General features: G+C 35.3%; 3 protein-coding genes across 4 annotated transcripts; 2 read left to right on the top strand and 1 right to left on the bottom strand.

Moving 5' to 3' along the window:
* The first annotated feature begins 1627 nt into the window (after positions 1–1627).
* LOC116109136 (aspartic proteinase PCS1) lies at positions 1628–3194 on the top strand. Its single transcript, XM_031395363.1, has one exon. The coding sequence runs from the start codon at positions 1747–1749 to the stop codon at positions 3049–3051; it is 1305 nt and encodes a 434-aa protein (XP_031251223.1). The 5' UTR covers positions 1628–1746; the 3' UTR covers positions 3052–3194.
* Positions 3195–17571: 14377 nt separating this feature from the next.
* LOC116109139 (E3 ubiquitin-protein ligase SDIR1-like) lies at positions 17572–20584 on the top strand. Of its 2 annotated transcripts, none has more exons than XM_031395367.1 (9): positions 17572–17791; positions 18178–18343; positions 18439–18493; positions 18602–18654; positions 18771–19005; positions 19185–19299; positions 19446–19491; positions 19903–20028; positions 20246–20584. In XM_031395367.1, the coding sequence occupies exons 2-9, from the start codon at positions 18266–18268 to the stop codon at positions 20369–20371; spliced, it is 834 nt and encodes a 277-aa protein (XP_031251227.1). In that variant the 5' UTR covers positions 17572–17791; positions 18178–18265; the 3' UTR covers positions 20372–20584. The 2 variants fall into 2 exon arrangements, with proteins under 2 accessions (XP_031251227.1, XP_031251228.1); XM_031395368.1 differs by having other exon boundaries at positions 17574–17791; positions 19906–20028.
* Positions 20585–20954: 370 nt separating this feature from the next.
* Positions 20955–23240, bottom strand: LOC116109147 (peptidyl-prolyl cis-trans isomerase FKBP20-1). Its single transcript, XM_031395375.1, has 6 exons — positions 23090–23240; positions 22550–22682; positions 22141–22274; positions 21976–22055; positions 21381–21473; positions 20955–21244 (listed from the first exon to the last, which is right to left on the bottom strand). The coding sequence occupies exons 2-6, from the start codon at positions 22659–22661 to the stop codon at positions 21094–21096; spliced, it is 570 nt and encodes a 189-aa protein (XP_031251235.1). The 5' UTR covers positions 22662–22682; positions 23090–23240; the 3' UTR covers positions 20955–21093.
* Positions 23241–26082: the final 2842 nt, after the last annotated feature.

The following is a 26082-nucleotide window of genomic DNA, read 5'->3' as shown; positions in this document are numbered from 1 at the left end:
AATCATTACACAACCAGACAATGTTCTCATTAAATAGTAGATTGAGATTGATCTTCACCCTTCACAAACTCCCCCACAACTACACAGCTTTAACCCTAAAATACTGTTGGAATGACGTTATACCCTGCAATATTATGATATTGTTCTTATTTGGTGCGTTTACTTTGTATTATTTCTTAAACAACTACATGCATGTCCAGAAAACTTTTTTGTTATAAGTTGGAGAAATCTCAAACCTCGTGAAGGGAATTTGGTGTTTTGTTGTTTGGTTTTATTGTTCCAGACATATTTTTGTTTTAGCTGTTTCTGCATTTTTCTTCGTCAGCTTTCATTCTGAGTTGGAAATTTTTCTTCAACAGTTAATGGCATTAATTAATTACTATTTTAGATTATATGATTTGAATTTGACAATCATATAATAAGGTTTTAATTATTAATCTCATTTATAATATGTAACATCAACATGTATATCCATAAAATGATCTGTAAAACATAAAATTCATCGTATTAAAAAGAGCTTTTTTAGGTGGAAATTTATAGAAAACAAAATTAATATTAATTGATTGGAGTAGCACAGTAGAGTTGGTAAAGCTTTGGTTCCCCACACAGGAGAGGCCAAATTCTCAATTATCCAGGTTTGCCGAAAGTTTCAAACCTTTATTTAATAATGTTCAATAAGTTGAATTAATAAAATAATTAATTGATGTTTGATTAGTCAAGATTTAATTAAGATTTTCTCATTAGGTTATTTTGTTAAGTAAATTAGGGTTTTGTTTTGTCCCCAGTTGTACCTTCTAGATATTGTTTCTTTTAAAAGGGTTTTTGTCGGCATTAATCCTAAATTACAAACAAATGATAATAATATTTAATTTATTGTGTAAATTTTTTTTTTTAAATACATTAAAAATAAATTATACGCAGTAGGAAACCAAAGGGCCTTAAAAGAAGTAATGGTTGTAAATAAGACTGCGCAAAGCGCATTAAACTAAAAAATAATACAAGCATATGTCCAAGTCATACACGAAACACTATAACTCTAAACCCAATATAAATTAAACTAACTTATTATTCATCGTGTCCGTACTAATCCTCGAGAAAGACTATAACAACAAGTCAGCATCTACGTTACAACCCTCGACTTAAATCTTTGAAGGCAAGAAGTCTCGAACCTTTGATTGTTGATTATTCATTATTCATTGGAATACCTTCTAAGTAAATATTTATTTATTAATATTCCTTGTAGAATGGCCTAAAATAGGAAAAAATATAATATTTCATTAAAAAAAAAAAAAAACAAATGAATAAAGTTAAATATAAGAAGTAAGGGATGACCACATTATTGGTCACATCTTTAATTGCTTTTGCTTCCAACTCAATATTACTTAGCCTAACCATGAAACAAGCATAATTTTTTTGGGTAATATTTTAAAAATATTTCCTAATTAAAGTAATTTATTTTTGGTAATATCACAATAATAATAAAGATTAGATTATAGTTTTATTATAGAATATTTGGTATAATTAAAGTAAATATTTTTTGGTAATATCTTAAAAACGTTTCCTGATTAAAAAAATATAAAAGAGTGGAACAATAAAAACCGGACGTACACTTTGAGTTTGAATGCATGTCTGACTTCGTTTCACATCCTTGTATTTAAACACAGGCGAAGCTCCATCCCACCATACGACACCACTCACTCAACCAAACCATTCCAAACGCAGACAGATAACCCCACCAACTCTCTAATGGCTTCTTTCCTTTTTTCTATTCTTCGTCTCACAATTTTCCTCCTTATTTTCCATTCAAAACTCTGTTTTCCCTCGAAACAAACACTCTTACTGCCCCTCAAAACTGACACCGTTCGTCGCGTTTCTTCGCCAACAGCCACCACAAGCAAGCTCCCGTTTCACCACAACGTCAGCTTAACCGTCTCTCTTCGAGTTGGCTCGCCGCCGCAAAATGTCACCATGGTTCTCGACACTGGCAGCGAACTTTCATGGCTCCACTGTAATAAATCACAAAACTTTAACTCCTTTTTCAACCCTCTTGCTTCCTCTTCATATTCAACCATTCCTTGCTCTTCTTCTGTTTGCACGACCCGAACCCGGGACCTGCCGATACCCGCTTCATGTGATAGCAAGAAGCTCTGCCACGTCAGCGTCTCATACGCAGACTTGACTTCTATTGAAGGTAAACTTGCCACTGAAACCATGTCAATGGGCTCGTTAACACAACGCGGGTTCATATTCGGGTGCATGGACTCGGGTATTAGTACTAGTTCTGATGAAGATTCAAGAACAACCGGGTTAATGGGCATGAACCTTGGGTCGTTATCTTTCGTTACTCAAATGGGGTTTCCCAAATTCTCGTATTGTATATCGGGTTTTGACTCGTCTGGTGTTTTAATTTTCGGGGACGTGAAATTGTCGTGGCTTAAACCGTTAAATTATACTCCTATGGTTAAAATGTCCAAACCGTTACCGTATTTTGATCGGGTGGCATATAGTGTTCAACTTGAGGGCATAAAAGTTGGGAGTAAGTTGTTGAATTTACCAAAATCTTATTTTGTACCGGACCATACCGGGGCGGGTCAAACAATGGTTGACTCGGGTACACAGTTCACTTTTTTAATGGGTCCGGTTTACAGTGCTCTAAGAAATGAGTTTTTGCAACAAACAAAAGGGATATTGAGAGTCTTGGATGACCCGAATTTCGTATTTCAAGGTGCAATGGATTTGTGTTATCTAGTCGAGTCGACTCGGCGAAACTTGCCCGAGTTGCCTGTGGTGAGTTTATTGTTTACAGGGGCGCAAATAAGTGTTTCGGGTCCAAGATTATTGTATCGGGTACCCGGTATGGTGAAGGGTGGAAAGGATTCGGTGTATTGCTTCACATTTGGTAATTCTGATCTGTTGGGTATAGAGGCCTTTGTGATTGGCCATCATCATCAACAAAACGTTTGGATGGAGTTTGATTTGGCTAAATCTAGGGTGGGCTTCACTGAATTTAGGTGCGATATTGCTAGTAAAAAACTTGGGATTGGCGTCTAAGTGACTTTTTTTTTTTTTTTTTCCTTTTTTAATTTATTATTATTTTTAATTTTTAGTAATAGGAAAATTTAGAGAGAACTTGTAAATTGCATTAAATCTCTCCTTACAAAAACAAATGAATATAGAATTATCGGTTTTAATTCTTTTTTTTTATGGTTGACCCATTGATTCAAAGTTGTACAACGTGTTTGGCTAGGATTGAAAATTATCAAGTGGACTATATCTTATCAAAATTAATTTACATTAATATTATTTTATTTGTGATTCTGGGAATCTCTGTCAAGTTAGGTGGTGTAGGGGCCAGAGAATCAATCTGATTTGTGTAAGGCGGCAGTTCGGTTGATTATATAAGTAGGGGCCACAAATTCTGGTTTCTGGATATGGAATTAATTGTAAGTAAGATAACAATTAACGGTAGATGTAGAGTGTTTGAGTGAGTATGTACGATGTGCAATGGCGGTGCAATGCATGGCATCAGAAAAGATTCGGCTTTTGGGGTCTGGAGTTGCGTATGAAACTCTGAAGCCACTGTGGGTTTACTCTGACCGCCAACCTGGCATTTTTGAAAAGCCGTCTTGTGGTTTCCCACTCAGACAAGAGGCTTTAAAATGAATAATACTACAAACCGAATTTGTGTACTGTAATTTTTTTTACAGAACGATGTACCATCCACTAAGATGCCCCTATATTAAACAAAAAATATTGATTATGTGAATGAACGGTCATCTATCTTACGCAAGCGGATCTCTGTACCTTATGGACAATCGTTAATGAACGATTATCCACTACAATATTAATGGGATCATCCACTATAATATTAATGAAATTCTATTCATATAATATGAACGAGTGTCCACTTATTATAAATGTGCGTCTATATACAATGGACAACAGTCCGCGTAAGATGGATGGTTAATCCATACCCAAATTTTAGTTTAATAAAAAAATTTCTTTAAAAAATTCTACATTGTGAATACTTTTTATCTATCTCTCTTGCTTTGCATTTTTCTTTATAAATGAAAAAAAAATTGTAAATTTTAAAAAAAATTATTTAAGTATGGATGCCAGTCCATCTAATGAGGATGGTCGATCATTAGATGGACTAGCGTCCATGCTTTTTACTTTGAAAATCAATTTTTTTTTCCTTGATTTCATCTAAAAGTTTTGTGCTTTAAAAATAAATATTTCATCTAAAAATTTTGACTTAGACAAGTGATAGTTTTTTATAAATGAAAAAGAAATTTTAAATTTAAAAAAAAAAAATATTTGAGATGGACAGTCGTCCATTTATGATGAACGGTTGTCCATGGTAAAAGGACTCCCGTCCATAAGACCGGAGTCCATTGATATTTCCTGGACTCTCGTTCATTTATGATGAATGGTTGTCCATAAGATATGGACGGGCGTCCACAGTTGTTGGACGACCGTTCATTCACAAAATACCTGTGTTGTGTCCTACGTGACCATGTTCGAGTTTGATGCCAAATAGATCGGTGCAAAATTTTGATACCAATATTAGGTGTTCGTAGCATTTTTGTTTTAAAATACTCTTCTTGTGTAATAACAATTTACAAATTTTAAATATTCAGAGCTTTTATTTGAATTGAGTAATTACATTTTTATAAATAATTTGTAAAAAGGAATATAATAAATAAATTGAATTTGATATATATAAATTACACTATACATATATCATAGCTGTTTTTGGAATTAATAAATTTATAGGGTTGGATACCGGGACATGATTTTTTAACTATTTTGCTGACATTCTTAGTAAACCGTTCATTTGTGTAGATCCAACAATGATAAGATAAAATATGTTGAGTGGGTATTAAATTAATTATTTTTAACTTAACATTTGTCACTTTTTAATTATTAAAAATGAAAGATTCATTCACGAGGAGTATTCAAAAATTAAGTCAAAAGTCTTCTAACCCAATTATGAAATGGGTTCAATGTCTAATTATGAAATCCCTGGAAAAAAAAAAGGGGATGAATTGAAATATAGATGTTTCACCAAAACTAGGTGTAAAGAACCAACCCTAATTTTCGTCTCTTAATATTAGTATCGGCCCAATAGAGTACTTTTGCCATTGGTATTATTTCCAATCTCCAATAACACTACGGACACCGAAATTTTTACACCGAATTTTTGTACCGGCCGACGTGGAACGCGTTCTCCCATTTCTTTATAATTTTTTTCTAGTGAACGACAGTCCATCAAATTTGGACGGCCGTTCACTCACATGGACGCCCGTCCATCAAATATGGACAGGCGTCCATATGCCAGGGACGGGTGTCCGTAAGTAATGGACGCCCGTCCCTATTAAAATAAAATAAAAAAATTTGTAAAAGCTTAGGGACGGCCGTCCATCCACTATAGACGGCCGTCCGTTAATTTTGGACGGGCGTCCACGAATAATGGACGCCCGTCCCTTTTGTAAAGGACGGTCGTCCAACCCTTATGGATGGCCGTCCATAATGTTATTAAAAATTAAAAAAAAAAAAAATTTCGCGTTTTAGGTTAAAACATTTGGGGGAAGTTTCAAATTTTTTTTATTTTCACAGGCAGCCATTACCATCTTCTTCGTCTTCCATCTGCGTCTTCGCGGTGTTTTTCTTCTGGACTCTCTGCGCTTCTTCTTCGTCTTCGCGGTAATTAAACAGTTTCCTTTTTGAAGTTTTTTTTTTTGAAATTTTTGTTTTTGGTTGGATGAATGTGTTGAATGGAGTTGAGTTGATGAGATAAAATCCAGTCAATTTGGTGGGACTGGTTTGTGTGATTATGAATAGAAGTGTTCTGCCGTGAATGATAAATGGAGTTTATTTCAAAAAAATGGTTTGTGTAAACTACCGTGAATGAAAAATTGGTTTTAGGCTATGTATAAATTGATTTTAGGCACAATTTAGACACATTTGATTCCCCGAAAACAAGGATAACAATACACGATATACACGATATGGAAACGATATGGAAACAGAGAATGTTTGCTTGATAATCAGTAAGATAATGTACATGGGTGAGAATGGTTTAATTTGTCATGTGAAGCTGATGGATTAATTGAGTATGGATTAAACGATATGGAAACAAGCTGATGATTTAATTTGTTTTAAGTTTTACAGATAATGTATATATATATGTGAGTTCTGGTTTGCTTAATTTGTCCAAAAGGATAACAATTGATTAGAAACAATTAATCCCAGTCCATAGTTCGAATAAGAAAATGTCCCTTGGTTTCAGCAGAAGCCATAAGACATTAGAAAAAGGGTATCTAAAAAACAGGTGATCATGTAAGTCCCTGGGCCCTCCACACAATTCCACCTCAGAATTTCAGGACCCCTCCAAATTCTCATCCTATCCTGAGTAAGCAACTGGTAAGTGCATAACAAGAGAAAAAAAACACATAAAGTGGCAGCCAAATGAGCAAGAAGCTCACAGCTAGGGTACCATGGCGCTCTCCTTTAGTGTCTTCTTATAAGCAATGACAGTAATTTGCCGGTTACAAAGGTACTGACCATTCATTGCCTATTGACAATTAAATCAATTAGAATGAATCAACTTTTGAACAAAATAAGACAAACCGAGTCATAAATGTTCATAAATGTTCATGGACTGTTAGTCTTCCAAAGCCCTAACATGTTAAGCTGAACTGAACTTGATCCCATTTAAATTTGGACTTCTAACAATTTCTAAGCATAAACATTAGAGGAAACCCATTACAAATTCAGCAACAAGAACATGATGGTTTACTTTTTGCTTATGAGTTATAGTCATACCTGAGTTGCTTGAAAATGCAATTGAAAACAACTTTGATTGTTCTGTCGTTCCTCCATGACTTGAACATTTTTAGGTTCGGATAAAAGCTTATAGTTTTGTCAGTGAATCTTTGTTAAAAGTATCCACTCACTCATTGGGATGTGGCAATGATAATGCCGCTTGTTTGGAACCTTTTTGCAGCAAAATTTAGAGGTGGGTGAGTAGGACAGAAACGATTAGTTTAATTTTTGTTACAACAGATAGCAAACCAGAGGCTCCAGTCCAGTTCAGCTTAACATGTTAAGGACATTAAAATAATAAATGTTGTAGACAACTTAGAAAATAATAAATGTTGCAAATCTTGATCTACGAAAACGATGACTAGTTGAAAAATGATGACTAGTTGAAACTGCATGTTAGCTTCAATATTTGAGCTGTGTGTTTGACATCTCTTAAGGTACTATTTGAGCTAGTGTCTTCGGCAGATTATGATGAGTTTTTTAATGTATACAGGTTTTAGAGAAAGCAGAAAATGGTGAGGGCAAAAAATACAACCGTTCCTCAGGAAGGCACATCCTATCTGACTTCAATTTCGAGACTGGCGACATAAAAACAATACGAGGACGTGTCGAAAAGAGATATTTACCTTGGAAGAAGTTTGGATTTAGGACTTCTAACAAGTTTAGGTTAGGTGATGAATCAATGGTTGGATTATAATTTGAAATGGGACCGTTTAGTCAGTATGAGATATGATGGATATAGGATTTGTATTGAGTTTTTTGGTAGTTTGGAAGTTTAGAGACAGACACTGAGAGTTTCAGGCGTATACAATGTTCTTTAAATTAAAGAATCAGAACTTTGTAGTGACACCAGATTTAGCAACCTGGATAGGATTTGATTGAAGGTTTGGAAAACGTACCTAGAAACTGGGATTTCAAACAAGCTTGGATTGTGTTTCCGGAATAGGGACTTACCATCCACATAGGTGTAAATCTACAAAATTACAGAATCCTGGTATGAGAGTATTTCACAGATACTTGACTTTCACATTTAATGGTAGGAAAGAGACAAATGGAAATGTGACGGTTAAGGATTATTGTTCATGGAAGCGCAGTGGCAGGGAGGCAAGTTAATTCAGCAAAGTTATTGATTAAGAAGTGGGAGAGATCCCTGCAGAGAAAGGACAAATATATTGGGGTGCTGGTTACGTTATATGTGAGAAGTTGAATATGAGATCACCCCTGATGATGCAAAAAATAAGATTACGTTTCTACAACTAATGTGTTGGGGGATGTGACATTGAATGGAATGGGTTTGATTAAAAAGAATGTGGCAGGACAATGGTATCTTATTAGGGATGAAATCGAGGGAGATGCAACGGTTCAAGAAGGTGTCAGTATTCAAGAAGGGGTTACTGAAGGACAAGTTTCTGTGTGCAAAAGAAGAAGAAAGGTACTGAACCTGGACCATCTGAGAATGTAGAAGACATGGGTTCTCATACTTTATAGGAAATAGAAAGCAGATTGAGCGGATGAAAAAGTTTCAAGAAGAGCGTTTTTCACGAACTGAGAGGCAAATGCAAGAACTGCAAAGTGATTTCAACCCGTTTGCACCAAGAATTGAAGAAACAGTTGACATCATTGGAGACCGCATGACGAGATTTTCAAAATGATGAAAAACTTCTCCACAGCCTCCTCATCCTCTAGTCAACCTCCACCCCTGCACCATGATGAAGAATTTTTCCTTTGTTTATAATAGATTGATTTGAGCGAATGTTGTTAATAAAGATTGTAGTTTGTTTATAAATAAAGCTGTCCTTTGTTTATAAATAGATTGTCTTTTGTTTATCATATGTCTACAACTCTTTCAATGTATATGTATATGTAATACTAGACATACCCAAAGACATAAAAATTCAAATCTAAAGAGAAATGCATATCCAAAATGCTATATACATTAACGTCATTATCATGAATTCACTATCCTACCCAATCAATGATGAAAATACAAAAAATAAAACAACGTATAAGCATACAACTCAACTGCATTCGGTAGAAATTAACCAAAGCATGAAAAATTTATACCAAATACAATTCTATATGCTTCAACTTGGCAAAAATACAAAAATCTCCCAACGAGACATGTTATCATTTACAAACTCCTGTCCAGTATAGAAACTACTTTGTCCTGCGAGATTTGGAACGGACCAGTGGACATCTGCATTGTTTAACAACCACAATTTAGCACACGGTATAGAAAACTAGGCAATTACAGTTATAAGATATATAAAAAATACTGTGTAGTAACAAACATTTGACAACACTGAGTTTCCGCATCGGCCACGAAAGTACTTGAAAGAAACTGTTCCTGTTGTTGCTGTACCGATGATCCTTTTCCTAAAAAGTATCATAACACATTAATAATGAAGTCAATATTATTCTAAACTTCAAATAAGTAAAAATGTTTCAAAAAAATTACTGAAATAATGTATAAGTCATACCAATTCTTTGTTTTTGTAATTTTTTCTTTTAACCTACGTACAATTTCTTCAATCTTCGACGCTTTCTTCTACATGGAGGACGACCTTTGCTACGAGCTGCTTGCCCTCTTGGAACGCCCCACTTGAGGTGTAGTAGTTGTTGTTTCTTCTTTGCTCTTATTTGAGTTGGTTTTGGTAATATTGTTTGGTTGAGTGTTGTGTTGAATGTTTGCCCTGAAATTGGTTGAAAATAGAAGAAGTTTAGTGTACCAAGCTTCGCCGGGGCGAAGAAGAATCTTCGCCGCGGCGAAGATGTGTTAAAACCACGGGGAAAATCTCTAGACAGTTTCGCCGCGGCGACGACCGTTTTAAATGTTTGTTGAGTTTTAGATATTTCTTTCCTAAGGGCAAATTGACCATTCTACCCTAATTAGCAGGAAAAGTGGGGAGTTAATTGTAAGGATTTTTCATGGAGAATGTGTTGTTATGGGGGTGAGTTTGTAATGAATCAAAGGATATAGAGGAATTCCCAAAGAAGAGTAAAGGCAAAATGGGAATGCTTTGGTATAAATTTCATTAAAAGGAATTAAGAGTTAGCAAACCTCATTCTTCTTCTCCAAAAACGCAACTCTCCATCTTACTCCTCTCAACTCTCTTTTCTTTGACCAAAGATTTCCAAGGGGTTTTTGAAGTGAATTGGGGTAGAAAAGCAACCTAAGGCTTCCTAAGGTAAGGATTCCTTCTTAAGTTGTGGATTTGTGAGTTTTAAGTTATATTGAAGTTTAAGGTTTTGTTCTTTTGGTTAAGAGTAGAGGAAAAGTCAAGCAAACCAAGTGAAAGGAAGAGTTGGTGAAGTCTCTCCATCAACGGTAAGTAAACCCAACCCAAGTTGAGATTTGAATTTTCTTGATTAGGGTTTTGATAGAAATGATGTATGTATGTGATATACATGTGATATGCCATGTATGGAGGTTTAAATGGGGATTTTTATGCTTTGTGAATGTTAATACCTTGCAAATATGAGAGATGAGTTGTTGGGTTGGAAGGTAGTTTGAGATGAAAATGAGGGGTGCTATGGATCCCTTTTGGAAGTGCTTTCTTTGACAGGTTTTGTGGTCATGTGAAGGGGTTTTTCCCCATTTTGGATGGGTAGAAAAAGTTTTAGAATCATTGCTATAATAGAGTTTTATAGTGCACATGAGTTGTTTGATGAATGCCTAATAGAGGTTTGAGTAGGAGTAGTGAACCTTAATTCTGCAACATTGCATGTTGGCATCTCATAAATGCATTGGTGAAGTTGAACCATCATAGGCATGTTGTACATGGAAAAGTGACCTAAGAAAGTGTAAGAAAATTGTGTATGCAATTACCCTATAAGTAGAGAGCTTGGTGGGTACAACTACTCTAAGGGTAAGAGCATTGAAAAATGCTTAATAGAGTGAATAGAAGAGTAGAATAGATGGGTTGATGCTTTGTAATCATCACCCGATGTTATGGGAATCGGGTTGATGCTTTGTGATCACTACCCGAATAGCCCTTAGAGATGGGTCGATGCTTTGTGATCGTCACCCGATGAGTAGTAGAAATGGGTAGAGCTTTGTGACCATACCCGGTTAGTTGTTAGATAAGTGGGGTTGATGCTTTGTGACCATCATCCACATTTAGTAGAAGTGGTTGAGCTTTGTGATCATCACCCGACAGTGACTAGAGAAGGGTTAATGCTTGGTGATCGTTACCCAAGAGTCATGAGAAACGGGTAGGTGCTAGGTGGTCTCCACCCGATAGTTAGGAGAACCGAGTAGGTGCTTTGGACCCCCACTCGGTAGTCACTAAGAACGGGTTGGTACTGTGTGAATTCCACCGCTAGTCATGAAGAGTGAGATGGTGCTGTGTGAACGCCATCTGGCCGTACCTCCAGTAAGATGAGGCCATGATGTTATGTAGAAACAGATAGAATCAGAAACAGTGTAAGGAAAGAATTAAGAGTTTACATAGGGGAACGAACAGATAGGGGTTTTACTTACTGAGCATTATTTTGTGTCTACCCCGTTATTTTCCTTTGTGGATGCAGATCTAGGTGATGATGCAGTCGGAGGGGCGTCGACAAGCGAAGAGAAATAGCTACACTGTTTCCCCTGTTTTGTCTTTTTAAAATGCATTTTTGTAAACAGTACTCTTTGTGTATAAAAGACATATGAATTATAATGAAAAGAAAATTTTGGGGCCCAATTTTATATTGTTATTATGCATGCATTGTACTAGTTTTGAGCAGATGTTACACCTCTTTAGGAGGACTGTCTCCATCTTGACTACAAACGGTTCTAGAAGAGATGTTCATGTTGTACCAACCCTCCCTCACTTTCCTTTTGCTCCAACTGTTTCCATGTCAATCATAAACTCCGTCATCATATTAAATCTTCCTCATTGTTTGATGCCAGATCCGCTACTGTCAGCATTAAATTAGACAACTTATCAAAAAGTTGCCTTCAATGTTAGTGCTCCACTATTATAACTGACCTTAATTTTCGTATGACATCTGTTCACATTCTTCCTCCAAGTAGAGATGGCAATGGGCCCACATTTTCGGGTACCCAGCCCGGCGGCCAGAAAGGGGCGGGCTTTACTGAGGTTGGCGGGCTTGGGCTTGGGCCTGGGCTTGATTTTAAGGCCCGACTCGGGTACGGGCGGGCATGGGTAAATCTTTACGGCCGGCCGGCCGTCCCGAAAATTTTAGTATTAATTTTACTAATTTACCCTTTATATATTATTTAATTACAATATTATCCCATATATATCTATTTTTCCCAAACCCTAACCTCAATTTTTATCCCATATTGAAGGTTTAACATGTTAAAATTGCCTTTAAATGAGTTAGATGGGTTTGGTTCACTTATAAAAGTGGATTTCACCATAACATATTATGCACAGCTGAAAAGTTAGTATAACAAATATTATGGAGTTTAATTGCAATTATGCTTAAAATATTTTGCGGAAATAGCTCAATTAATATTTAAAAACTATTTCTAAAATTAAAAAAAAAAAATTGAAATTTTTAATATTTAAAAATAAACATTATTAAAAAGGCGGGCTTGGGCCGGGCCTATGGTTATAAAAAACTCGTCGGCCGGGCTTGGGCTTGCCCTCATACCCGTTGCGGGCTGGGCCGGGCTAGGCCTGTGTCATGAGGTCGGGCTTGGGCCTGGGCCAAGGGGTACCCGGTCCCGGCCCGGCCCATTGCCATCACTACTCCAAGCCGTAAAATGTACTTTTCCGGAACGTGTGAAACCCTTTTATGAATCAACACCATAATGGATATCTGCATAAAATCCCCAACTAAACAAATGACAAGTACACCGAAATCACACGAACTTTCATCAAAGTATACTACAGGAGACACGGCGACTATTATCTCCAAACAAACATCTTTCCAAACTTGAAACTCCTCGCATGAATGACATTTTTTCAGAAAAGATAACTCACATAAATCTTCCCGGCAATCTCATCTTGAAGCTCTTTACTTTGAGTTGTGTATGCACTTTGAAATTGTTTCCAATGGGGTAATTAGTTATGCATGGTATCCAAGATTTAAAAGATCTAAAATCAGCCTCCCTTTCTTTTTCCACTTTAGCTCGCAATGCATTATCATATTGTTCCCCAAATTGTTCAAAGTGGTTTTGGAATTGACATACCCATCAAAAAATGCATGCATACTTTCACTACGTTGGGTAGTAGACATACCTGCCCAGAAAGTATCTTTAAGAAATGCAAGCACCCATGTACTCTTTCTTTGTACAATCACAAACCATGCATTATCGTGAAGGTTGTGCAATCAACAAATTGGTTCCACCGCTCTTCGAACTCTTCACGCGTAAGGAATCATACAAAACATTTTGCAACTTAAACTTGATAGTTTCATATTCCTTATACCCCCTTAACTTTTCAGGCAGTTTCTTCATTTATGCCACAAACACCACATGTCTTGTACCAGGGAAAACAACTCAATTGCATTTTGCATGGCCTTATCTTGATCAGTGATTATTCCATTAGGAGCGCATCCATGCATTCAAGCCAAGAACGAAATAGCCATACAAATGTCTCAGTGTTCATGAGAAATAACCCACAACCTAACAACGTTGAAGTCCATGATGATCAACCCCACAAAAGCAGCAAATGGCATGTCATACTTGTTCGTCAGATACGTTGTGTCGAAGGTGATAACATCACCGAATTCTTTATATGCACCCCTACATCTAGCATAACCCATAACACATTTGTAATCGACTCTCTTCATCTACATCAATCATGTACAGAAATTTGAATCTCCTTTTGCATTTTCCTAAAATACTCAAGTACTGCGGAAGCATCTCCAACCAAGTCGTAACTTTCTCACTTTTCAATGTAGTTCCTACAATCTTTTCTAGAAACGTCAAATTCTCTACCATCCTGCCTCAACTGAACATGACTGAAAATTCTTACACGGTCTATCCCAGCCACATCATTAACTTCAGGTCGCCTTTTACATAAGGTGTATCATTCGGTTAACCTTGAAATATTCTTTTTGTTGGACTTGTAAGATCAGATTATGTTCAAGTACAATTGATTTAATTTCCCATTTGCATTCACCATTCAAAGCTGCACTAATCCGACTCTTACAACGTTTTGGTAACAAGTTGTTTTTTCAAAGTATTTCTAGACTTACATCTCTCCTTTCAAAACAAGAACATGCCACTGTACATATCCATCTTCCATCTTCGCCTTTCTTTGAGTACGTATCATTGCTTCAAATCCTATTTTGTTACCATACCGTTTGTAATACTTCACCAGACTATCACTGAATCAAACATCATTCCAATATGAGGCTCTACTTCTTCCTTGCACACATCCATATCTTCATATTCATCAGTTCATTTCTGATTTATAGTTTATAATACATAAATTAGAATGTATAATACAACACATCAAAATAAATAAACAATACGATACAATAAATTTACTCAATATCATTGAAATGAGGCAAACTGAGCTCTCCATATTTGAGGCAAACTGGACTTTATATTCTGAGGCAAACTGGACTTTCCATATTCTGAGGCAAACTGGATCTTCCTATTTTGAGGCAAACTGGACTCTTCCATATTCTTTAATCTGATTCATACAATCAGCAACAAATTTTTGTATCGTTTTTCTATTGTAACATATATTCAATCCAAAATAAATACAAAACTAAATAAATGTATAAGTTATATCAAAATGTCACGGTAAAAAATACAAATAAATGTATAAATATATAAAAATCGTTATTAACCTGCACAAATCTCTCTAATCTCCCTTTGACACATCTTGTAATCTCCCTTTCTTGTATCTCTCTTTCGACTGTAAAAAATTAGCTAAATGAAGTTTGATGAAATGAACACATGATAGCTTTCGTTTTCACACGGGTACCTGGAAAATGAGGAGAAAACGTTTGTATTTGTGGGAAGAAATGGCTGAGGAATGCAGAAGCGTGAGACGAGGAACAGACGGAACGATGAAGCAGGGACGACGAATTTTGGCGCTGGTTTTCTTTCGCTTTAGCTCTGTAATTGGAGAGCGTATTGGAGAAGCTAATATAAATAAAAAAACAATTTATTACTGAAACGCGAAATTTTTTTTTTTAAAAATTTTTAATAACATTAGACGACCGTCCATAATGGTTGGACGGCCGTCCCTTTTGTAAAGGACGGCGTCCAACCCTTATGGACGGCGTCCAAATGAATGGACGGGCGTCATTAAGTATGGACGCCCGTCCACAATTAATGGACGACCGTCCATAATGAATGGATGACCGTCCATGGTTAAAAATTAATTAAATTAATTTTTTACGAATTACTTTTGGACGGGCGTCTCCATACTTACGGACGCCGTCCACAATAAAAGGACGGGTCCAAAATTTATGGACGGTCGTCCATAATGGAAATTTATTTTTTTTTCATATGGGTGAAGGACGGGCGTCATTATTTGTGGACGCCCGTCCAAAATTAAGGACGGCCGTCCATAGTGGGGACGGCCGTCCCTAAGCTTTTACAAAATTTTTATTTTATTTTAATAGGGACGGACGTCCATATTATATGGACGGCCGTCCCTCGCATATGGACGCCGTCCATATTGTGGACGGCATCCAAAATGGATGGACGGGCGTCCATAAACTTTTACAAACTTTTTTATTTTTTTAATAGGGACGGGCGTTCATTACTTACGGACGTCGTCGCTGGCCTATGGACGCTCGTCCAATTTGATGGACGGGCGTCCATGTGAGTGAACGGCCGTCCAAATTTGATAGACGGTCGTTCACTAGAAAAAAATTATAAGAAATGGGAGAACACGTTCCACGTCGGCCAGTACAAAAATTCGGTGTAAAAATTTCGGTGTCCGTAGTGTTATTGTTCCAATCTCTGCGCATTTCACCCATCCACCGACAATTCCCTCTGCCCCTAACAGCTTGGTAGATTTCACCATTGTCTAGGGTTGAGCCATAGGATTTGACGACAGACTTCAAAAGCCACTACAGATGCTTTACGCCATATCATTTCAGTAAAACTTGTATCTCTGTATTACCGCAGCCACTAGCATTGAATATCCATCCAATAGACTTTTTTTTTTTTTTTCCTAATAACTCATCAAATTTTTTTAAGTTAATAAGGCCAACAGTTTACACAATATATTTAGTTAAAAACTTGCATCCCATAACAGAATTCAAAACTAATATAATCTCACTTGCTATCAAAACATTCAAAATATTGCTGCATTAATCCCAAGAAATAATTAAGTGGAAATCGGATTAGTATGAAATTAATTATAGATTATATAGAAACCATGGCTTGCATTTTAAGCCTAGTTAGTAAATACGGGTACGGCAAAAAAACGGTACGAGAAATTTAGGATATGATATGGTAATGGTGAAAAATACGTTTGTAAAAATTCGGTCATAACATTTGGATATGAACAAATACAGATACGGGTATATACGAGTTTAATACGGCACATTGTCAATAATATGTTTTGAAAAATATGGTAATATCAACCTGTTTTAGCACTTTCATGGACCATTTGGTTAAAATCTATATAACATTTCAAATATACGGTACAGCAAAAAACAGTATAGGAATTTTACGAGTATGATACGGTAAATAGTAAAAAATACGTTTATAAAAATTCGGTAAAAATTGGATAAAAAAAATATGGGAATAATTCACGAATAATACGACTGAGGCATATAATTCATGAATAATATGACTAAACTGATAAATATGATAATTTATGAATAATACCTAAATTATATGGCTGGATTATAATTCGTGAATTTTATGAGTAGGCTTTTAGTAGTGTATTGGGCCATATGCAGCGGTAACTTCATTGAATGAATAATAAATATGGTTTTTGTTTCTTATTTATTTGATTTTTTTTTTTACAATAAACTTTCATTAAACTAAATCAATGTCAGATAAACTCCTAACCTAGCAGCTGATAATGTGAATAAATATGATAGGCTTTTTGTCAGATGAGAATAGATCAAACTGATAAATAATAATAATCTTCTGACTCGTTTGAGTTCCATTTTTGGGGATTTTGTTTGTCAACTTTTCAGTAACTATTCTTCTGACTTGCTTGGCCAGCTGCAACCAACTTCGAGATACCCACCGGAGAACCCATGAAAATTCAAAATCTGGCCGCTAGCCGCCGGTTCTGGCGGAGATCAAAGTTTGAACTCTGGATATTCAAATATCTTCATTAATGGTTTAGTTTTTCTGTTATCATGTAAATTCTAAACTCAGTATTATATGATAAAAATAATTGAATTTAACAATGAAATCAGCAAATAAATTAGTTGATTGATGTAATTTACTAACATTATATTTATGTTAACAGTTGTTTAAATTATAGTAAATATTTGCTATTTTTTTATGGTAATGCTACAATATTAAAAGAAACGCAACGATTCATACATCGAATGACATGACGTAATAATCGTCGTAATATTAATTCATAATAATCGACGATCATGATTGTGTCACGTTATTCGATGCATAAATTTAGTGTGCTCATTTCGGTGACTGTATATTTTTATTTTTTTTATTAAGTTAAATTGTATCCAGACTTTGAATTATTCTTTTAATTGGAAATAAATAAAAATTATGAAGAAAACAAATCAATTATTTAATTTTCAGTTGCATAACAAAAGTAACGGTAACGCCACTCTTTTAGGGTACCAAATAACCCGGATATAGAGAGAGCCATTTCCTAAACGGTGCGTTTCAGCATAGAACCCGTAATTCACAGAGTAATCAACAATTCTTCCACCAAATTAAACGGAGGAGGAAAGAGTTGGTCTAAATCGGAACCCAAAGCGTCAGAGTCAAATCACTCCGATCCAACTCGTCCTCATCTCCTCTTCCTCTACAGCGAGAGAGAAATGTATTAGGTCAAATTGCATCAATCGACCCGATCCACCGTCGTTTTGATTTCATGCTGTGAGTCATTCTGTTCTCCTCCTTCACGTTCCCTTTACGACTCCATCCTTTTTCGTTTATTGAATGAAAATCTATCATCATCAATCGCAATTGATTGTGAATAAATGAATGGTTTTATTTAATTTGTCTGTCTTTGTTTGAAACCCTAATTTTATAAAAAAATTAAATCCCCAATCAGTTATGTGCCTTGCGTGTTATTCGATTGAAGTTTCAAACTTTCACGTTAATGTTACAATTATAATGCTGGAGAAAATGTTGCCGGGATTGTGATTCCAGTACCGTGGCATTCTCCTGTTCAAGTATCCTTAACGTGTGTTGAAGTTGAATTGTCTGTGTTTCAGTTTGCTTAGCATTTTGGGTAATTGAATGGTTTTGAACATTTGCAGATTATTAGCAGCTTCGTGAAAGTTTTGGTGATTGTCTGAGTTTGATTTACCGTACGTGTTAGTGAAGCGATTTTGAAGTCATTCAACCATGAGTTTTGTTTTTCGAGGTTCCAGAGCAGACTTAGAAAATGGGTTCCCCGGATTTATTCCAGAGAGGCGGACAGTGGTACATTACCATTACTACTTACTTGATCTTTTGTGATATTTGTTTATTCTGAGCTTTTGTTTTTATGTTTTGATACTGAGTTTGTTGTTTATCAGCGTGTTCATGCTACAAGACCTGTTAATTCCAACTCTCTTGCTTTCCTTGTTACGGGTACTTAAGTTCTTCCCTTTTAATTTTTTCTTTTTTGATGGTGTTAATGTATGATGGAAATTATATTGGTGTTATTATAATTAATGTGCTATGGGTTTGATGCAACAGTTCTCTTGCTATTCATGATATTGAATTCACATCAGATGTCATCAAATTTTCTGGTATTTTCTGAAACTTTGTTCATAAACCTAACATTTTAGTCTTTCTGGTCCACGTGACCCAAGTTTACATTCTTTAAATAGAAACTTAACAGGACTTCTTGTCAATTTCTGTGTAGCTTTGGCTAGTGCTTGGTATCTTCTTGTTGGCCACAACCCTTAGGATGTATGCAACTTGTCAGCAACTTCAAGCTCAAGCACAAGCACAAGCCCATGCTGCTGTAGCCAATGGCCTTCTTGGCCATACTGAATTGCGGTTGCATATGCCACCAGCCATGGCTTTTGCATCCAGAGGCCGTTTACAAGGCCTCAGACTCCAGCTGGCACTCCTTGATCGAGAATTTGATGATTTAGGTGTGGTATTATACCTAATTGTGTGTTTTTTAGCTGACTATGACTTAGAAAAGTTGATATTGAGCCAATTGCATTTTTAAAAGATAGAAAACTTTATTTGTTTTATTATTTGCTTTATTTGAATATTTATTTGTTTTATTCGAAAAGGTTTGTTAATAACAGTGGTTGTACATCAATAGATTATGAAGCTTTGAGAGCACTGGATGCTGACAATGTGCCTACGGCTGCTTCAATGAGCGAAGAAGAGATAAATGCCCTTCCAGTTCATAAATACAAGGTCTCTGGCTCTCAAAGGTACATGATAAGATTAGTTTATTAGTTTGTCTTCTTTCTTTATAAGATTCAAGAATGCTGCTTTTGCCACTGTTAATTGCAAAGATTGACCTCCTTAACTGTTTTGGGATTTTTGTGGTTGTTTGACAACTTGGCTTTTTTGACAGTGCTGGCTCCTCAATGCAACAGGCTTCATCCTCAGGCCCTGCTGAGGTATTAGCCTATTTCTAAACTTTGGAATAAAATAAGTAAAAGTCATGTTCTGCTTATGCATTTTATTCATTAGGTGACGTGTTTGTCTTGATTGTACTATTCTGTTAATGTCAAATAGATATGAGTTGCATCTGCGATAAATAGGTTTTGCCCACAGCGTTGTCAAATTTTAAGAGCTGATTTGGATATTTAATTTGAATGGGAATTGTATTGTTTGTTGTTCTGCCTTCATCAATCTCATCCTCATGTCTTTACTTATTACAGCTTCTCTATATATATTTATAGAACTGGTCTTCTAACCGTGTATCAACACTTGATTTTCTTTTTCTTATGACAGTGAAACATATCTTTTTAACTCTTTTTAAAATTTCATTGACAAAGAGGGGAATTATTGACATTTGTTGTGTCTAGCAGAAAAAGGTAGATACCCCAATTGCTGATGGGAGCTTGAAAGTTGAAGATGAATTGACTTGCACTGTTTGCTTGGAGCAAGTTACCGTTGGTGAAACCGTCCGAAGCTTACCATGCTTGCATCAGGTTTGTCCTCATCTTGTATTCACTGTTAAACTTTTTAGCTGTGAGGAAATTTTTTGGAGTCCATTCTGCCAAGCCTGCCATTTTCAATCCTCACATTATTTTCTATGCTATGAAGTGAGCTGAAAGGATTTTTTTTCAAATTTATTGAAGTTGATTTTATATGAAGCTATTTTTATGAGCATCATCGCTTATGCATGTCAATGGTATTGTTTTGCAGTTTCATGCTAGTTGCATTGATCCGTGGTTGCGGCAACAGGGAACCTGCCCAGTTTGTAAACTCAGAGCAGGATCTGGTTGGCACGACTCCAGTCAAGGTGAAATGGATGCTTCATACATGGTTTAATTACTTGCACAAGCCTGTAGATCATTGTATTTATCCGATGAATATACTCTCACTTACAATCCCATTGCTCAACAAGAAAGGTCTGATTTTCTTGATTTAGGCATGAAAGCAATTGCCTAATACTCTGTGATCGATTACCAAAAACAGCTGTATGTAATCTTCAAGTTCGCATTGAAATTTGAAAATTATCTATTAAGATATCCCTTTAATTTATTTTTTGATGGTTAATTTCCCAATTGGCGAATAGAGTTTGAGATATTTTTAAAGTTATGTTTAATTGAACCCATAAATTTGCATGATATAATTTCTCTTTGGGCTGATAAAATGAAAGGCTTGCGTATCATGGCATCAATTAAAGAAGAGTAATGTTACGCTTACTCACGATCTTACCAACTATCTTACTATCCTTTGTAAATATAACGCATAGTACAAGTATCATATGTAATTTTAACAAAGATAGTAAGACAGTTAGTAAACTCGTGAGTAAGCATAACATTATTGATTAAAGAAAGGTTTGATTCATGATTTTATTCCTTCAAACTAAAGATAATATGAAGCATAACTAAATAGGTCAAGTACTCAGTAGCCCCTAACTTATGGTTATCAAACATATATTACTAATATTATTCCTGTTAGTCAACTATCACGCTTCATAATGCACTTTGGTATATCCATTTAATAAATATATATAATCTTTTTGTGAATGAGAATGGAACATGGCCCTATTTTGCTTTGCCCTTTCCCTTTCCTTGACCCTTCTTGGCTTCCAACTTGGCTTGAATACGGGCAGCAGCAGCTGCTTTGGCTTCTTCTCTCTTCTTCTTCTCTTCCTCTTTGGCAGCAGCTGCAATCTCTCTTTGCTTCTTCAGCTCCCTGTTTTTATTTTTTTTCCAAGAAAAATGACAAAAACAATATTATTAGGTTCGACTAAATGAACAAAAGATATAATTGACAGCTTGAGTTTAATGTACATCATCAAACAATAAAAAGGACTCCAGAGAAGACTTACTCTAGCCTAGCTCTTTCCTCTGAAACACTGCCCAGACTAGAGCCCTTTCTTGGTCTGCAGGACAGTAGCTCCACCTCAAAAATAAGGGTTGCACTGCATAAGATATATGCCATTAACTTAGACACAAATTTTGCATTCTAATGGTTATTCAAATAAACACAAATTTTGCATATGACCACGAAACAAAGACATTATGCCAAACATATTGATAAATTGATAAAAAAATTGAAAATCAGTTAATGGCTGAAAAAAGTTTGCTTCTGACTCTTGTGAAATCACAACCTGCCAAACTTTATAAATATTTTCTCTATTTATGTTTGGGAAAGTTATCTCCAAACCACCAACTCTGTTGGCTCATTGATGTATTTGCTACATTTTTCCATTTCTTAGTATAATATATCATACTCAACAATATAAGGTCCCAACTATAAGAGTGCAATTGGTACTGGCACCACTTTTAATCCCCAAATGTTTGACAGGCATACTAATCTGGTGTCAATTGAAATCTCATATATCTATATTCACATAGCTATCTATTAAAGCATGCATGCCTAGAAGAGAAAAGGCTAGTAAAATAACATATGACGAAACTTACTTAGGTGGGATATCTGGAGGAGATCCTGCACTGCCGTAGGCATATTCTGGCTTGCAAGTTATTTTTGCTACCTCCCCAACCTGGTAGAAACAACAAAAAATACTAAGTGACAGTAAATTCACTCATAGGAAGGGAAAACAACAAGATCAATAAACTTATTCTGACCTTCATGGTTCTCAATGCAATGTCCCAAGCCTGAATGACTGATCCCTTTCCAAGCTCGAAAGAGAACACAGAATTATCTTCATGTGTGGTATCAAAAACTTCACCAGTTTCGGCAAGAGTGCCTTCATAATGAACTTTTCCACCAAAACAACAATATGTCACAGTCATGAACTGATTAGAAATGTTGAATCCCTTCTCGCAAGTTGCTGAACTCAACCATCAGCCTACTTGGCATCATAAAATTGAGGGCATTGAAACAATCACACGACATGAATGCATAATTGCGCTTACCAGAGCACCATGATTGGGCAAAGTTATAGAAATAATGTGAATGTTACACAAACTGAACAGATAACAAAATTACAGATTCTAATTAATATAAACATGACTGTAAATCACAAGAGCATACCATCCACGAGAGGAAGGTCCTCTGTCGGACTAAGTGCATCAGCCTTAGCTCGCCTTAGGATTTGCTTGACAACACCTCCATCGGCCGTTAAATTAACCGTATTATCACCCATGGCTGCTGAACTCTTAATAGCCTATGACAAGCAAAAAGAAACATTAACCACTAAAAACCCTCACTCAAATCACAAATGCCACTAGATCATACACCTAAACTAATGGTTCAATAGTGTTTTTATCTCCTTGACAGCACAAAGCCGCCAAAAGGAGGTCTTGATCGTTTGGAATCTTCATGAAAATTGTAATACAAGAAAAACCCCAACCGGGATTGTGCAATTTAACTTTTAATGACTAAAATTTGTCAAAAATCTTATCTTTTTTGATGTATTCTATCTCAATTGCTCTAAAACAAATACTTTACAATACTATCTATCAAAGACATAGAATTTGATTTTTCAATAATTCTAATTCACAGCTCCCTAAATTATACAACTACCAAAAAAAAAGTAACCAGCTATAGCGAGACAGAAGTAATGAGACTAACCCGTATCGAGGTGACTTCGAAGATTACTGAGCGAAAGGTGAAGATCGGGTTGATGAATTGATTCGGGAACGATAAATCGAGAGAAATTGCCGTAGGTTTTGGTGGCCATAGGCGTCTGGTGAGTTCGTCTTGGCTGAGTTGTGAGATACCATTTTTGTATGTAAAATTTAAAAAATATGATCTCACTCTGTCACTCGTTTAGGTGGCGCGTCTGATATGTGATTCTATGACAGGAACACAATTTGTGCAGTGTGTGTTTAACGTGCAAGAATAGCGCGTGGATTTCTGGATTTGATTCTCTCTCACAAAGTAAAAGGCCTATTGGGCCTTAAATATAGGCCCAACTAGAAGAATGTCGAAGAAGAAAAAGGTAACCACTTTCATTTTGATTCTCACTAGCTTTATCCATTGGCCAATATTATACTTACAAATTTTTTCTCGTAACACCAACGTGACAGTTTATAAATAGGTCCCGTCTGCTTATTATGAGTCTCGTATACTTAGTTATAAGCTATTACATCAGAGTTATGAGCTAATCTTTATTGTTATCCATATTCTAAACAAATGAATAAATAATAATAATAATAATAATAAAAAGTGTTTCTTCTCTATTTATTATGCATTTAAAAGTGTTTTTTCAAATTTATTAAAACCAATTTCATATCTCGACACTTTTCTTATTTAGAACCCAAATTCGGTCCCTATCAAATGGGATTATTCATTGTAATTTTCATGAAGCTAAAATTTATCCCAAGTCCAATGAATTTGCTTACACATTTAAGGCTCATTTGTGGTCCAATATCTAAACCCTAAGCAACCCAAATAATCCAATCTAAAAACCCATGTGAAGTACATGTAAAATTCTAATTAAAGATCATACCCCTAAGCTTTTGGGGTCCCCTGCCCCTAGTGTTGGGCCTTTTAGGGTCCCTGCCCTTGATAATTGCTAAAATCCAACTATACAATAAATAAAATGATTGTGGACCCACTTCGGGCATAACCCATGTCTCAGGATAACCTATAGGTTCATGACACGTGTACGGAATAATTTTGACCAGGGGCTTATCAGAATTGTCCTTTTTTGCGGGGCGCTGATGTGACCATTGACCAAAAGGGGACCCTATATAGGTGTTGCTTTGAAATTTTGTCCTCTTTGGAAAAGGCTTTTAGGGCTAGTAGGCCCACAAAGTGTTTAGGCGTTGAGGAGGCATTTCGGGCTTTATTAAGGGTGCTTTTGGGTTTTAAATCGGGTCCACTTCTAAAGATTTCTTTGTTGTTACTCGCAGTGGAAGAAGAAGAAGAATTAGTGGAGATTGGAATCATTAATGGATAGAGATAACGAGGTTTTAAGAATCTATGGTAGCTTTTCCTGCCTTCAATATTGGACCACTCTTATCAACCTTTTCGCCCAATTGACTAAATCCATATATATTTATATTCGATTTAAATCTCTATAAAATCTTACGTTAGACAAACATATTATAACTTTATGACTTTATTCATACATTATTATCTCTATCGCTAGTTTTTACATCATGATCCATAGGGGGCATATCACCTCTTATACAAGTTTTACGATAATTTTAAATTTTTATATATCAAAATTACAATTTCACCATTTAACGCCCACATCGAGGTACGTAACTTTATTTATGCTTTGATATCCTCAGTTGAATTATGTGAAAGTTATTTTAAACAAGTGTGAAGGAAATTCTTTAAAATGTTATTAGGGGTAAAATGATAATTCCACTCATAATTAGATGAAAGAGTGGGGAATGAAAAAAAGTAGAATAATATGGAGAAGTTAATAAAAATGAGGGTATTTTTGTAATTGATTAAGGGACATAAATGAAATTTTTAGAAATTATTATCTTGATGTAGAGATTTGTATATAAAGAAAAATTAGTTATGGGTTCTCTATTTCATACTTATATATATATTTTTTATAATATGTTTACTGAGTTTTACTTATATTTTTTCAAAGAACTACTAGCTAGAAAGGATATTACATACCATCTAGAAGATTCTTTTTAAAAAAATACCTTGTTTCTGAAATAAATACAATTTCTTAAACGAAATTGTTTAACTTTGGTCCCCTACTTATTTTTTGGGTGTGATAATAAATATAATTTAGTCCTAAAAATGTGGCTTTTAAGACTGTTATTAAATAACCAACTTTCTCTTAATCATTTGATAATATATTTGATTGAGACAAATTATAAATAATTGAATTAAACAAAAAAATGCTTCTGAAAAAAGCAATTTCAAATTGAAATAATCACGCATGTTTTGTCAAATTGGGCATGCAATTGGGGACACCACCATCACTTAATTAATTAATTAAATAAGCATGAAAAGGAAAAATCAACCGAAATCCCCTTTTTGTTAGTAAGAGTAAAAGACGCCCCACAAATGCCAAGGAAAAAAAAGAAAAAAGCAAATCCAATTAAGATTCATAATCATTAATTAAGATCCTAAATAATAATCTAATGATAAGTGGATTAGATATGTAGGGTGACTATGTTTTCTCTTTTTTCCTTATATGACCTATTTTACTTATGGGCCACCTCTCTATTAATCTCTACAAAAATATTTTAACTATTTTTTTCCCCTTTTGTCGTTTTGTTTTATTTGATGGATCCGGTTTTGGCACGCCAAGGCTAAATTCAATCATTAATGGTGCAGTCTTAATTTTGTTTTGATTAGAGGGAAAAAAAGTGCATTAGAAAGAGAAGATTTCATGCAAAGCAAAGGTTCTTGTTTGACTTGAATCAGCGTGGAAGACCGAAAAAAGTAAAAAAGAGTGGGGGAAAATTGAAAAGAAAATCTAGGAAAGTGAGAGAAAATGAAGGAAAATTAGTTTCATAGCCCACAAATGTAGTTGGGAAAAGTTATATTGTGTGATCAAAGTATAGTTAAAACCTAATTAAACATGTGAAAGGGTGAAATTGCATTTAATTCTCAAACCTAATTTCTATGGCCCAAGAAAAGAA

The sequence above is a fragment of the Pistacia vera genome, unplaced genomic scaffold (genome assembly GCF_008641045.1).
Source record: "Pistacia vera cultivar Batoury unplaced genomic scaffold, PisVer_v2 Contig572, whole genome shotgun sequence".
NCBI lineage: Eukaryota > Viridiplantae > Streptophyta > Magnoliopsida > Sapindales > Anacardiaceae > Pistacia > Pistacia vera.
The sequence above is the reverse complement of the archived record's forward strand: the minus strand, read 5'-3'. Positions and strand labels throughout refer to the sequence as shown.